General features: G+C 40.3%; 1 protein-coding gene across 9 annotated transcripts in view; it reads left to right on the top strand.

Moving 5' to 3' along the window:
- Positions 1–13,235, top strand: part of DIP2C (disco interacting protein 2 homolog C) — a 322,355-nt gene that overhangs the window by 247,090 nt on the left and 62,030 nt on the right. For all 9 annotated transcript variants that reach the window (XM_065830042.2, XM_065830044.2, XM_065830041.2 and 6 more), the window contains 5 exons: positions 3,491–3,630; positions 5,155–5,291; positions 7,434–7,642; positions 8,436–8,550; positions 12,982–13,183. In XM_065830042.2, the coding sequence (XP_065686114.1) occupies positions 3,491–3,630; positions 5,155–5,291; positions 7,434–7,642; positions 8,436–8,550; positions 12,982–13,183 (803 nt within the window). The remainder of the gene's footprint in view (positions 1–3,490; positions 3,631–5,154; positions 5,292–7,433; positions 7,643–8,435; positions 8,551–12,981; positions 13,184–13,235) is intronic.

Genomic DNA, 13,235 nt, shown 5'->3' on the forward strand with positions numbered 1-13,235 from the left:
GCATGAGGCCAAGAGTGTGGTTGACTTTCAGCCACCTCATTATTAGCTTGAAGCAGCCGAAAGCTCTTCAGGGGGGATGTGTCCTGTCCGAGTTAGTGGTCTTTCTGTGAACTCCAGGATCTCAGAGAGCCCTTCATTCAGCTCCACCAGCCTGTTCTCAGCTTGGTACCAAGGACTACATTGATTTTCCCTTGCGATGGGTTTCCCTGCCACAGGCTGTGCAGACCCTTACTCTCTTGGAATGAGCTCTTGCTTGTCAGTGCAGAGAGGAGGTAGATGGGCAGGGGACATCACTTGTGCTGAGCATGGGTTAAGAGGAGAGGGTTTTCATTTCCTACACTAACCCTGGAAAATCTGCCCCAGGTCACAGGTTATGGAGTGGGAGAACTCGCTGTATCTCAATATGCAATGGCTGGCCTGCCCTTTCTAGACTTAAAGTCTATGCTAGTAACCATCTGAATCACTAGAGGTTCACTTTCAAATTCCCTAGCACTGAAAGCTTACATAAAAAAAAAATATTAGCACATGAAATAGTGGATAATTCAAAAAAAAAAAAAAAAGGAAAAGGCATTTTTATCTTCAGTGCCTCACCGGATAATTATAGAGCAGTTCTTACTACGGTGAATGTTACTGAACACGTATCTCTTTTTTTTGAAGTCTGTTTAATGGTAGGATAATACCAGCTGAACTTGGAAGCTTTAGTATTTTTCACTTTATTCAAGCCATCTCCACTGACAGTAAAGTCGTTATCATACAAGTTCCAAAGAGTTACAGCTGAAGTATGCATTAAAATGACTCCCTGCAGAGCACAGATCCAGATTGCTCCCTGTTAATGCTCTGACTTTCAAAATCCATGGTGTATTTTTACTGATCTTCCTGCAAGGATGAGTAACAAAACCAGTTCTCAGTTGAAATACCCTGATAGTTTAGGAAAAGACAGTCAGTAACAGACTAAAAGGTACTTTAGCCTTGGAGCTGAATCATAAAGCCTAATATTTAAAGGAAAGTGTCATGCAAATAATTCTTTATGATATTTCCCTTTCGTTTACTGCGTATTAGTCTGAACTCACTTGCTTAAGGGAGTGCAAAAGTTTAAGAACAGGTCTTTACCCATTTAAATGACTGGCAAAAAATAGTGGTGAAATAGATTATGCCTGTAAATGGCAGTAGTAACTATTCTCAAAATACTCTACAGCTACTCAGTATGAACAAATCAGCTTTGAAGTAGAGGCACATTGTCTTTCTTCGATGGTTAAGGAACCTAAAGGGGTAGGTTTGTCTGGTGGTTTAAGCTAAATTTACTTAGTATATGAGGTAAGTGGAATTGTGCCTTTGTTTAGTTGCTCCTACCTTAATCAAAGGATTTATCTCTGTCTAGCAAGCAGTTTTACAGAATTTCAAATCCAGTGTTAGAAATATTTAATGTGTAAAGAAAATTTAAAATGTGATATCGTAGAATTATAGAATCATTTTGGTTGGAAGAGACCCTTAATATCATCGAGTCCAACCATAACCTAACTCTGTCACTAAACCATGTCCCTAAGAACCTCGTCTAAGTGCCTTTTAAACCCCTCCAGGGATGGTGACTCCACCACTGCCCTGGGCAGCCTGTTCCAATGCCTCACAACCCCTTCTGTGAAGAAATGTTTCCCAGTGTCCAATCTGAACCTTCCCTAGCACAGTACACAGGACAAAATGAGATGCCAGATATTGTGTCTGCACGCCTGCTGCCATTGCACGGTGCTTCTCACTAAGCAGGGCAAAGCTGTTGTCTCAGCCCAGGCCACCGCAAGTGTAGCTCCACTGGCCAGTCCCCCACCATGGTCCTTGCCAGCCTTGTGCCTGCAGCTTCCCTCCCAGCACCCCAGCCTGTCCACAGCCAGTGCCTCTCAAAGCCTCACCTGCACTTTTTAGCAGTCTTGGGTGTGATAAGTAATGCAAGAAAAGGTATGTGATGCTGTGATGAAAATCTAGATGGCCCGTGCACCCAGAAGGTTGTGGGAAGCTGCGTGTGCCTGCAAGAGACTTTTCTTATGAGCAGTAAAATGTGTGTTTTGGGGAGCAAGGGTGAGAAGAAATTGATCAATAATCTCGCTAAAAGTTCCCTTTACATGATGGGAATGTTATTTATCACAGCTGCTTGTTTACTAGCACCATTTGTTATGCTCTAATGCATTTTCAAGCGTGCCCACATCCTTCTTTGTTGACACCATCACTTGAGAAATATGCTTTGTAAAACCTATTAATTGAAATTTATTGTGCAGATCACTGCAAGGCTTACGTGAGTATGCTTGGCCAAGGCCCATCTAGTACTTCAAGCACAGTAGAGGAGAAATGTCATATAGAAGGACATTGGCTGATAAAAAATGGTTATATTAAAATGGACTATTTAGGAAAAATGCAAGATCTTGAACTAAATATTGGCTTTTTTATCCATCTTGAAAATAGCTGGAGTCTGGCTATCCATCTACATGGATGCATTATCCACACTCAAATCAGCATCACGTTACCTTCCAGTTTCACATTTTAAAATGCAGGACAGTGTAAGAATCTTCCCTGACATGAAAAGCCCTGACATATTCCCTTGACTTAGTAACTTGCATACATCAACATCTGTTTGCTCAAGGCTCACTCTACATACATACAGTTGTACTGATACAGCAGGCGGTTTTATATTGGAACAAGCTGACAGACAGTGTGTGCTGATACCGTGGAATTGTACGGCGTGTCGGTGGTGAATCTGAGCAAACAGGCATTACAAAGAGGCTGCATCCACAACACTTTGACCATGAAGGTGTAATTTGTTTTAATTTTCATGAGGTAAATTAGAATAGGAAGAGTTCAATTATATGCACTAGAACAGAGATGGTGAAGTCTTTGCAGCTTCCACAGGTATTTTGCAGTGGGTCTGTTACAACCTAATTTCTTCTGCTTACTAATTTTAAATGCTTAAATATTGGGAGTGGGTAGTCATATCTGTGATTTAAACACAGCGTACTTGTACGCTAATCTTGGCTTTGATACCAGTGTGCTAGAGTTGGGCATTTAGTCTGACAGGTGAGTTCATTCTCCTAGGTCACCCTAAAGTAGGTAACACAGTTGATCAAGTAATTTACAGATCAGTTCCAAATATGTAGAGTGCAGTTTCCCTCCACATCATCTGCACTGCCTTTACCCTTACCCTTTACTTGGGTAATGGAACAACCTTTATGAACCTATCTGAAAATTAAATACAAGTTGTTTTGGGTAAATGTTAGGTGTTACTTTTGGCTCTGCAGCCCCATATATGTGGGTGGCTACTGAATGAGAGAGTTGACAGACAAAATTACTCAGAAATTACTGCAGAACAGGATTCTGTCAGGTCTAATAGGGGCAAAAAAGAAGGTGAAATATTGAACTCTCAAACAGAAGAGTATTTGCAATAGCAGTCTGTTAAGAATTCGCTTACGACTGCTTGCTCGTTCACTGATGTTCCAACCCATGGTTGCAGGCCAACAGATGACAGCAACCAGCCTCCGGGCAGAGGAGTTCTGTCCATGCATGGTCTCACTTACGGAGTGATTCGAGTGGACTCTGAAGAAAAGCTTTCGGTTCTGACTGTCCAGGATGTTGGCTTAGTGATGCCAGGAGGTAAGGAACTTTGCAATCTTTGGGATTAGAATATGTTGTACTTAAAAACATTTTAGTCCAAAAGCATTACCTTGTAAAACTTGATGGTTTGTAAATCCTGAGATTTCCTCTCTCCGTTTCCCTCAGTGTCTGTCTTTACTCATGTTACCAATGTGCTTTAAACAGCTGGTCACCACATCAGAACATCCATTCCTTAACTGTGAGATACTGGTACAGAAAATAAGAACGTTGGATTCTGATGTCTGGAGGCTATAAATATCCATAAGCCTGACCTAGATGAGACTCGGTAGTGAAATTTTTCGTAACCTGTGCTAAGGATCAACAAAATTGCTCTCTGAAGGCTTGAAAAACGTTTTTCCAAAGATCTTATGCTGTCACCCCGTTATTAGAAAGAAGAGGTATGACTGAACAGCTCATGTTGATAAATTCAAAGTATATCTTCTAAAGATGAAGATAAGATTTTTCATAAGAGAGCTAGGTTTTAAATGAGATGTTATAGAGACTAGAAAAGGAGAAAACTGTAGTTTTTCATAAGAGAATGTCTGTTATGCACCAAAGGAATACAACATACTGATGCATCTTATACAATTTCAGTTGAACCACTTGAAATAAAGGAAGATAAGATTGATTGTTGTCTAATAGTTTTCATTTAAGATATTCTTGTAGATGTACCATCTTGCACTTCATACTACATTCTGATTATTTTAATAAAAGTACACACTTCTGTTTATCCTCAGACTGACAGGAAGGTCATTCCAAGATTCTCTACACTCGTACTTAAAAGTCATACTGATTCATTTCTGGTCTCCCTTGTTCATCATACCCTCTTTCCACATGCAAAATCTACACATGCTGGACTCCAGCTCCAGGGATTGCAGCTAAAGCAGCGTACCTGATTCTTATTCACACAGCTGACACATGAAATAGTGCTTCTTCCTCAGACCAGTGCTTTCTAATCCTGCCCATTCGGCTCTGCCGTCTCTGCAGTCCTGTAAGACTGGGGAGAGTCTGAGCTCTGATAAATTCGTAGTAAAACCATCATACTAGGCTAGAATATCTTCATCTTTGGTATGGTGTTACTTGCTACTTTGAGAGAGGTGGATTTCCTGGTTGCCTGCCTCCCTGGCAGTAAAATTATTATCAAGAACTCCGTTAGGGTATTTCATTTTACACTGACTGTAGCAAATCTGCTCTTCAGTATGCAAAACTGGGAACACAATCACATTTCACAGCAATATTACAAAACAACTGAAATTTTAGAGAGCAAGCCAAATTAGGTTTTGTTATCAGTGTAAAGACTGAGTTTACACAAAGATCTTTGCATTCTTTGAATAAATAGTATTTATAATATAAATAACATTTATAATGTTGAACAGCTTAATGTTTGAGAAAACAAATGTTAGACGTTGGTGTACATATAATTTATTTGTTTATGTCAACTCCACTGTGATGTCTTTCCCACAGCATTTATGTTATTCTGTAGCTCGTTTTATAATATTTTAAAGTACTTTTCTCTCCTTCCAGCTATAATGTGTTCAGTGAAGCCAGATGGGATTCCTCAGCTCTGTAAAACAGATGAAATAGGGGAACTTTGTGTGTGTGCTATTGCAACGGGTACATCGTATTACGGACTCTCGGGCATGACCAAAAATACTTTTGAGGTAAGCTGACCAAAAAATGCTATATAAAATACTTCCTTTTTAACTTTTTCTACTTTGAGATAAGATTTGACATAAAATATTGATAGTAATAATATCAGAATAATAATAATAATCAATGCATGTGGCTTGGGACCTGTACTCTAGCCAGATAATCTGCACTGAAACCCATTTCATTAAGTGCAATAGCAGATCTTTATGTGCGTTTAGTTTTGGCTCTGGAGAGCTTTTACTTTAATTTTGAAAGAAGATACCAGGGGCTGAAACAATCAGAAGGAAAGCAGGAAGAAAGAGTTCAAAAGTTAATACTGAACAAGTCTACAAGCTAACTATGTGCAGAATTTGGTGAGTGCAAACAGTAGGGAGGCTGCTGGGTATCTTTAAAAAGCAGTTTCCAACATTTCCACACCTCAGCCAGTATTAAAGGCTTTCATTTATACAGAATCCTGACAGATGTGCTCTTCAAGAGGTATCTGAATAGCAAAGATACCTTTTCCTAATTAGTCCCCACCTGTTTTTGTTTGAATTGCCTCAGGTGAAAGCCTTTTGCTTTGTGGAATCTGTTTTCCAGTAGGTTTCAGCCCCAGTGCAGACATCTGTTTTGATAGCTCTGTTCTACCTGCTCACTTGTTGTCATTAACTTCTGCTGAAGCCAGTATAACAGGCTCAACAAATCAGAAAAATACTGAAAAAATTATCTGAGATTTTTATTAGGTTTTGATCCTTTTCGCTTTGAATATTTGAGAAAATAGTTAAGAAAAATACATCTACATTTCCCTTAATAAATGCTCTGGTAGTACCATTTCTAATAGACCGAACATGACTTATATCTCCTGCAAAATGCAGATCTGAGTGTTTTAAATGCTATACATTAAATAATTAATGGAGACTAGTGGATATGATTCTCCATCCTGTTATTGAAGCCAGGAATCCTACTATGCTATTCTGATCTGAAATTTGTTGATAGCTGATTACTGTGGTACAGGTACGATGGGCAATACCCAGCGTGAATGATAATCCAAGATTTGACGTATTGCAGGGTAGAAAGGTACTTACATTTATTTTGTAGTACTTGTTGTAATTGTAAAATCATTCTTAATTCATAGCTGGTTCTGCAGTTTAACAGCACATTTAGATTAATTTAGACTTATTTCCAATGGTAAGCAAATAAATTGCCATTGGGTGAGCAGGAGCATTTATTTTTAAAGTTAAGCAGGTTCTTAGGAGCCCTCTCCAAGTGGATCTCTTTTCTGGTTTACTGTGTAATTAATGTTGCACGTATTAGAGAGTCGAAGAGTTTTGTGTTCCTGAAATGAATTATGGCTGAGGATATAAGAGCATTAAATCTGTTCAGTAAGAGTCACCCATGGGCATCTGACAGCAGAATTTGACCTTTCTTTTTAGATGAGCTTTAAAGGACACTGTACAGCCATGGTCTTCCACTTGCCATTGTCTTAAATAACTTGCCTTTAGACTATTGTAGTTTAACGAAGCGGTGGCAGGGAAATGTGATTGTCTCACAATGCAGCTTGAAGTGGCTCACATGCCAGTGGAAGTCACGTGAAGGCTCTGTATAAGCCTGTGTTTTCACTTTTAGACATGCTACAGAAGGCATTATCACTGGTCGTGTGAGGAGTTAATTGACCTTAGATAAAAATGTGCTCAGCTGCAAGAGTCATTAATGTACAGTACCTTAAAATAACTTCACTTCTAGCCCACTTATTTGTCTGTACTGTTCTGCAAATGAGCATGAGGTACTGCAATGTTTATGATTTAATCTCAGGTAACCTGTGCCTAGCACCTCAGGTCAGCTGCACTCCGCACAGCATTTCTTTTTTCGTTCAATAGCGTTTATGTTGATTTTTATTTTTTTAAGGTGATAAATGACTTACAGAGCCGTGGTTAGGGAAAATGTGGATGGTAAACAGAGTGGGATTGAATGTGCTGGAATTCAGGTAACGAAAATTATACACACCAGCCTAGAAGTTTCCTGACACTCCCTTTATGGCCAGTGAAGAGTAAAGAGCATCACCAGTGACCTATTTACTTCATTCCAGAAGAGCAATCTGAGAACACACACCTGAGATATTCTGCAGCATGTTCTCTGTGTATAGAATTGAAGATTTCGGTTTCTCTGTCTTACAGGTGTTTCCTATGACCAGTTCTGGTGGGCCTATCACTGAATATCCTTTTATAAGGACCGGACTGCTAGGCTTTATAGGACCAGGTGGACTTGTCTTTGTTATTGGCAAAATGGATGGTTTGATGGTGGTCAGTGGAAGAAGACACAATGCTGACGACATCGTAGCAACAGCGCTGGCCGTGGAACCAATGAAATTTGTCTACAGGGGAAGGTTTGATCCTTTCTTTTCTGATGTTATGTAGAAACCCTTATATGGCTTAGACCAGGTGTAGGTGACTCCAGATGCTTTCAGAAGGTAGTGCCTAACGTGCATCATTTCTGTTCATATCGCTAGAACCAGGAGACAACAGAGGGAAGCGTAATGCAGTGTTGAGGCAGACTTCAGATGCCAAGGTCCGAAACTGTGATTATTAAAATTTCCAGTTGAACAGCTGGTTAATTCTGAAGGTGTTGACTCAACAGGATCCTTTCTGTCTGAGTTTAACATTTTCAGTATGCCTAACACTGAAGTTCTTGAAGATGACAGCGGTTCCTTGTGTGGTCTTCATAATGTGCTGAAACTGAGCAGGAGAGCTCTAAAGCTTCTAAAAGGCCTAATGCCATAACATGTGCTCACACTTGATCCCATGGCAGACCTCTCACAAAATGATGTTGCAATTACTTTCTTCTGAGATGGAACCAAAGAACGTGCTTATGCTGGTTGTTATACAACACCACAACAACCTTGGTGTGACCCGAATTTAGTGCTTTTCTTATCCCAAGAATGTTCACTTCACCAACATTACACCTGTTATTTACATGATTCTAGAACAGAGGCCCCTATTTCTCCTCCAGAGGTTATCCAAACTGTTCTTGTTGCTTTTTCCCCATGAATAAAATACTAATTGATGCACCAGTTGTCTGAGTAATAGATAACAAAACCATAGTTGCAGAAAATTAACTTAGAAAACAGGTTTTTCCCTCTGTCCTGGCTCTAAATACTCCTCTCTCCTTCTCTTCTATAGAATAGCAGTGTTTTCAGTGAGCGTGCTGCACGATGAAAGGATAGTTATTGTTGCTGAGCAAAGGCCAGATTCCACAGAGGAAGACAGTTTTCAATGGATGAGTAGAGTTCTCCAGGTAATGTTCTTTATGTATGTTTGGAAGCTATTTTTTTCTGCTGTATATTCTTTTTATTGATCTTTCAGGCCTCCAAGGTAACTGACATTTGTCTTTGAGTAATTTTAAGTCCACCTTCAGTTGCATTTGCAGCTAATGAGCACAAAATTAGATTCTTCTGAGTGACAGTTCCTATCTGGGCCACACATATCCGGAGAATTATTGTTTTTCTAATCAAAATACTGTAAGAAAACAAGGTTGAATTGAAGTAAGTAATAGCAAGGAGAGAGTAGAGTACAGTTGGTAAGGATATAGTCATTCATTACTTCGGAAGGGTCATGAATAAATGTATTACACACCCGTACTGTCAAAAGCTACCAAAGTCTCTTACAGTTATTGGCACTGATATGGAGTTGACCTCATCAGAAGTAGATATACATACTGAACTGGACCTCCAGGATTTTTTAATCAGTGGGATAGAATTATGTGTTTCTAGTGCACCATGTTGATAGCTGAAATAAACTGAATGAAACACAGTCTAAAAATGCCTATTCCTCTCCAATGAAATGAAGGGTGATTAGTTATCTCAGATCTGGGTACCTAGGTGAAGTGATCTGCACAGAGGACACCTATTGCAAGGAATCCCATTCTGGCTGTCTGGTGGCTTGTGCAAGACACGTACTACTGTGAGGAAACCCACCTTGGTGGTGGTGTTCAACAGTCTGACCAGAAGACAGAAGCTAAAGAATGCTAAAAATTCTGATCTTCTCCTTATATATAGCAGTCCAAGTTAAGGCAATATCATTACCATACTCAAAATTTTTTCAACTCTGATGTCCATACACAAAAAATGAGATATTTTAGATAGCAGTCATCTTCCATCTCCTCTGTCTCCATGGTTAAGCCAAATCTCACTCAAAAGCAACAGGTTTAATGGAGATATAGTCAAATTAAGTCTGTCTGTTGCTACCTTGTGAAATGTTCTCAGCTGTCTACAGCTGGTCACCTGTCATTTCCACTTTCCTACCTTTCATTCTGTCCTTCCTCAAGGACTCTTCTCAGGTAAATATAGTGCAAACATCTTTTTTTGCTTTACCCAAGAGCCAAAGAAGATCCCACACAATTCAGAGATGTTTTTGTTCATTACTGCTCTGTACTGAATAAGAAAAGGAATCTGTCTACCGTATCCTTGAAGAACTGAACAAATAAGCTTTCATCCATCTCAAGACAGGTTTATTCTCTCTATTTATTTAAAAAATAGCTACATTTCATACAGCTAGAGGCATCTCATGTTCACAGTAGATCTAAATTATTACCAAGAAAAGCTAGAACCTCTAGCTTGTGCATCACACAGAAAGCCTTTGAAGCACCTAGTAACACCTAGGGCAACTGTTGTAGAAGGAGAGGCTTTTGGATTGTCTGTGCTTTGGTAATTTTTATGAAGTAGCAAGCTCCTAAAGAAAAGATTGGAACTCTGGACTGGCACTTCTGTTTTGTCAGCAGAGGATTTTCATGACTTTTAGAGAAATCATGTCTTACACCATCATAGCCGATAGAATTCAGTACTGCACACCATGAGAGTCCTGAGTCAGGTGACTCCTGCCAAAAGTCAATCCTGTTACTCTGAGTATGATCGAGTCACAGCAGTGTCTGAGAATGGTAGGCCATAGATCAAAGGGCACATATGTGTGGCTGCTTTCATCACCCGTGTGTGCAGTCTGCCGATCTGTCATGCATCACCATGTGAACAAGAAGTTTCTGGTTCTGCTTCAGCTGAGAGTGGAGCTGGAGGACAGAAGCCAGGAACATGTGGGGTGCTTCGTGCCACCTTCCCAATCTGAGTTTTAATGACAGATGTCAGGAAGTGGTAACCAGTCGTATCTGAATGATCTGCTAGCGATGAGCAGCATAATGAAATCACACTGGTGTCATGACTCTCAGTGACATCCATGATAACAAACTCTACTGAACTGATACTCATTTCTGCTGCTATTTGTGAGACTCATCTGGCACCCTGCGTATGCCGCCCTGGGCCAGCCCTGCCCTACCCTGCCTGCTTCTGCTGTGCCTTGTTGTGTCTCTGCACCTCTTCCCTAGAGCTGAGCTGCACTGCTTACAGAACTTCTTTCCAGTGAGTTCTGTCTCTCCCTGGCCCTTCTGCTCCTCAGCAGAGAGCTGAAGGACGGCAGAGCTGCTGAACCTGCGGGGCTATGTTGGATTTTATCTGTGGGTTTGAGCAGAACTTGGTAGAGAGTGCTCAGGTTGGCTATAGAGTCTCTTGAGAGTAGTGGAGGAGGAGGATGATATTTTAGTGACAGTGTGAGTGACAGGACACCAGCAGTTCAGTCAGGTGGATCCTAGATACTCATTTATCTGCTGCAAACTGATCTGACCCTTCACCAGGGCTGTGGTTCCTGTACCTGGCAGGCTGGACATTGGTTTTAGTAGTGCCAATGCACTGGCAGGGCTTGACAGGACTAAGCAAAGCTAGGAGATCTCCAGCAGAACTGGAGAATTTTGTAGGAATGAGGTGCTTTCTGAGCTTGAACAACAGCCATCGGGAGTGTCTGCAAGTTCTGGTATCCCTAATCCATTTTCTCAATGGAACAGAGGGATAAAGATTTCAGATACTCTGTTTACTTCTGTATGGATGGAATCATTTAGAAAACCAGTCCATCTCATCAAGAGACATAAATGCCAGCAGTATTAAAATAGACTGGTACTCTTCTCTCTCAGAATTTTAGGACTCTGTTCATCAGTGCTCATCCTTGCGAAACAAAGTCATTCCCTGCTGCAGGAATGTGCTAAACTCGAAAGTGTGAAAGGTGACGATTCTGAATGAACCATGACATTTTATCAGGCGTTCTGCCGCAGAGGCAGCTGTCAAAGGAGACAGTTCACAGGTCCCCGGGGAGTCGTTGGGTATTACACCCCTCATCCCACTCCAGCCGGGTATTGCTTTCCATTCACCAGCTCTGGGAGCCACACTGGTTTACGTTTGAATAAGAGTGGTTACTTGCCCTTTGATGCTTTTCCTTCAAGCTGGTGTCAGGTGAGGATCCCGTGATTTATCACAGCTTTTCAGAACCTGCAAATACCATTATGATTAGGAGGTTATGATGGTTTCTGCCAGGAATATGAAACATTATGTGTTGGCTGTCATATATATCCCACTATTGCTGATCTTTCAGGTGAGGTTTCTGTAGACCAGCAGCAAGGTCTTCCAATACTACTGTGAGATCTACCACTACTAAAACAGCAATGTTTGTAACATGAGTAACTGCTTTATTATTCTTTCTTACCAACTTTTGCAATCAGATCAATAAAAAATGAAGCAAACAGAAGCCAGAAGCAAAGCTCTTTCTCCTTAGGGTCTCTGTAGAAGTGATCACTAATGTATTGCTTTACACCTAGGTGTAAATGATTATTTGATTCTCAGAATATAGATTGTATCTTCAAGGCAACAAATGTGTGCATTCATTTTTCACACAGTTAAAAATTAAAATGCAAGTTAAGTAAATTGTATTTTTGAACATTCAACTGCTCATTAGAGGAGCTGCCTGTAATTTGTTTCTCAGTCTGCATGGGTGTCTGAAGCTGTTTTTCCAACTGATTTGCTGAAATTTTTGTTACCAATATAAGGAAAATTACTGCTGCAAATGTGTATGGAATTAAAGTCTAAGGGCATGGATATTCATGTTAACCTAAATAAATTACATAGATCCTGTACATTATAGATTTCTTGAAAGTGATGCAGTTTACTCCACTGGTAAGACAATTCATATGGTTACTATAAGATTCAAAGATACTTATTTTTCAGTTTTTCATTCACCAGATTTTTTTTCAAGTGGATAGTTTCATAGCTGTCCCTTATGTTGTTGTCTTTTCGCATTCCTACCTGACAATCTTTTACACAGTAATCAGGGAATGAAGCAGTCATTATCTTAGAAAAAAAGTTAAAAAATCATAAGCTACAAACATCAGTAGGCATACGGAGATATATGTGCAACCTTTGAAATTTTTCTTTGCTCTGCAAGGTGGACAGGATGTTGACAGGAATCCTTTGAACTTGAATTCTGAGAAGTGTGCAGGTTAAAATCAGTTTCACATGAATTGCCAGCCCATTTTAGTGATAAATCTCCAGGATACATGCGACTAATGTGTGCCTAAGAGGGATGCCTAGATGGCATTTCTTAATAGATTTCTTTGTATTTATCTCCAGGTTTTTGTTTGCTTTTTTATCTTTTGGGATGCTTGTAATAATGTCAGTGTTACATTTCCGTCCACCTGTTCCCACTGAAAAGAACCTCCTTATCACTGACATTGCTGAAGTGTCTTTCCACTGCCAGTTAATTATTAGGATTGTTTTACACGGTAATTGAGAGCAACATGTGCTTATTAGAATAATGAAAAATTAGCCTTTCATTAAAATCGACTTCCTGCTTTATTTAGGCTATTGACAGTATTCATCAAGTGGGAGTCTACTGCTTAGCGCTCGTCCCAGCAAACACGCTTCCCAAGACGCCGCTGGGAGGAATCCACCTGTCAGAAACCAAACAGCTCTTCTTGGAAGGGTCGCTGCATCCTTGTAATGTGCTGATGTGTCCCCACACATGCGTAACAAACCTGCCCAAACCAAGGCAAAAACAACCAGGTAAGACAGGGTGAAGGCCACGGGACCATGGCTTGGCCTGGTATGATCATGG

The sequence above is a fragment of the Patagioenas fasciata genome, chromosome 2 (genome assembly GCF_037038585.1).
Source record: "Patagioenas fasciata isolate bPatFas1 chromosome 2, bPatFas1.hap1, whole genome shotgun sequence".
NCBI lineage: Eukaryota > Metazoa > Chordata > Aves > Columbiformes > Columbidae > Patagioenas > Patagioenas fasciata.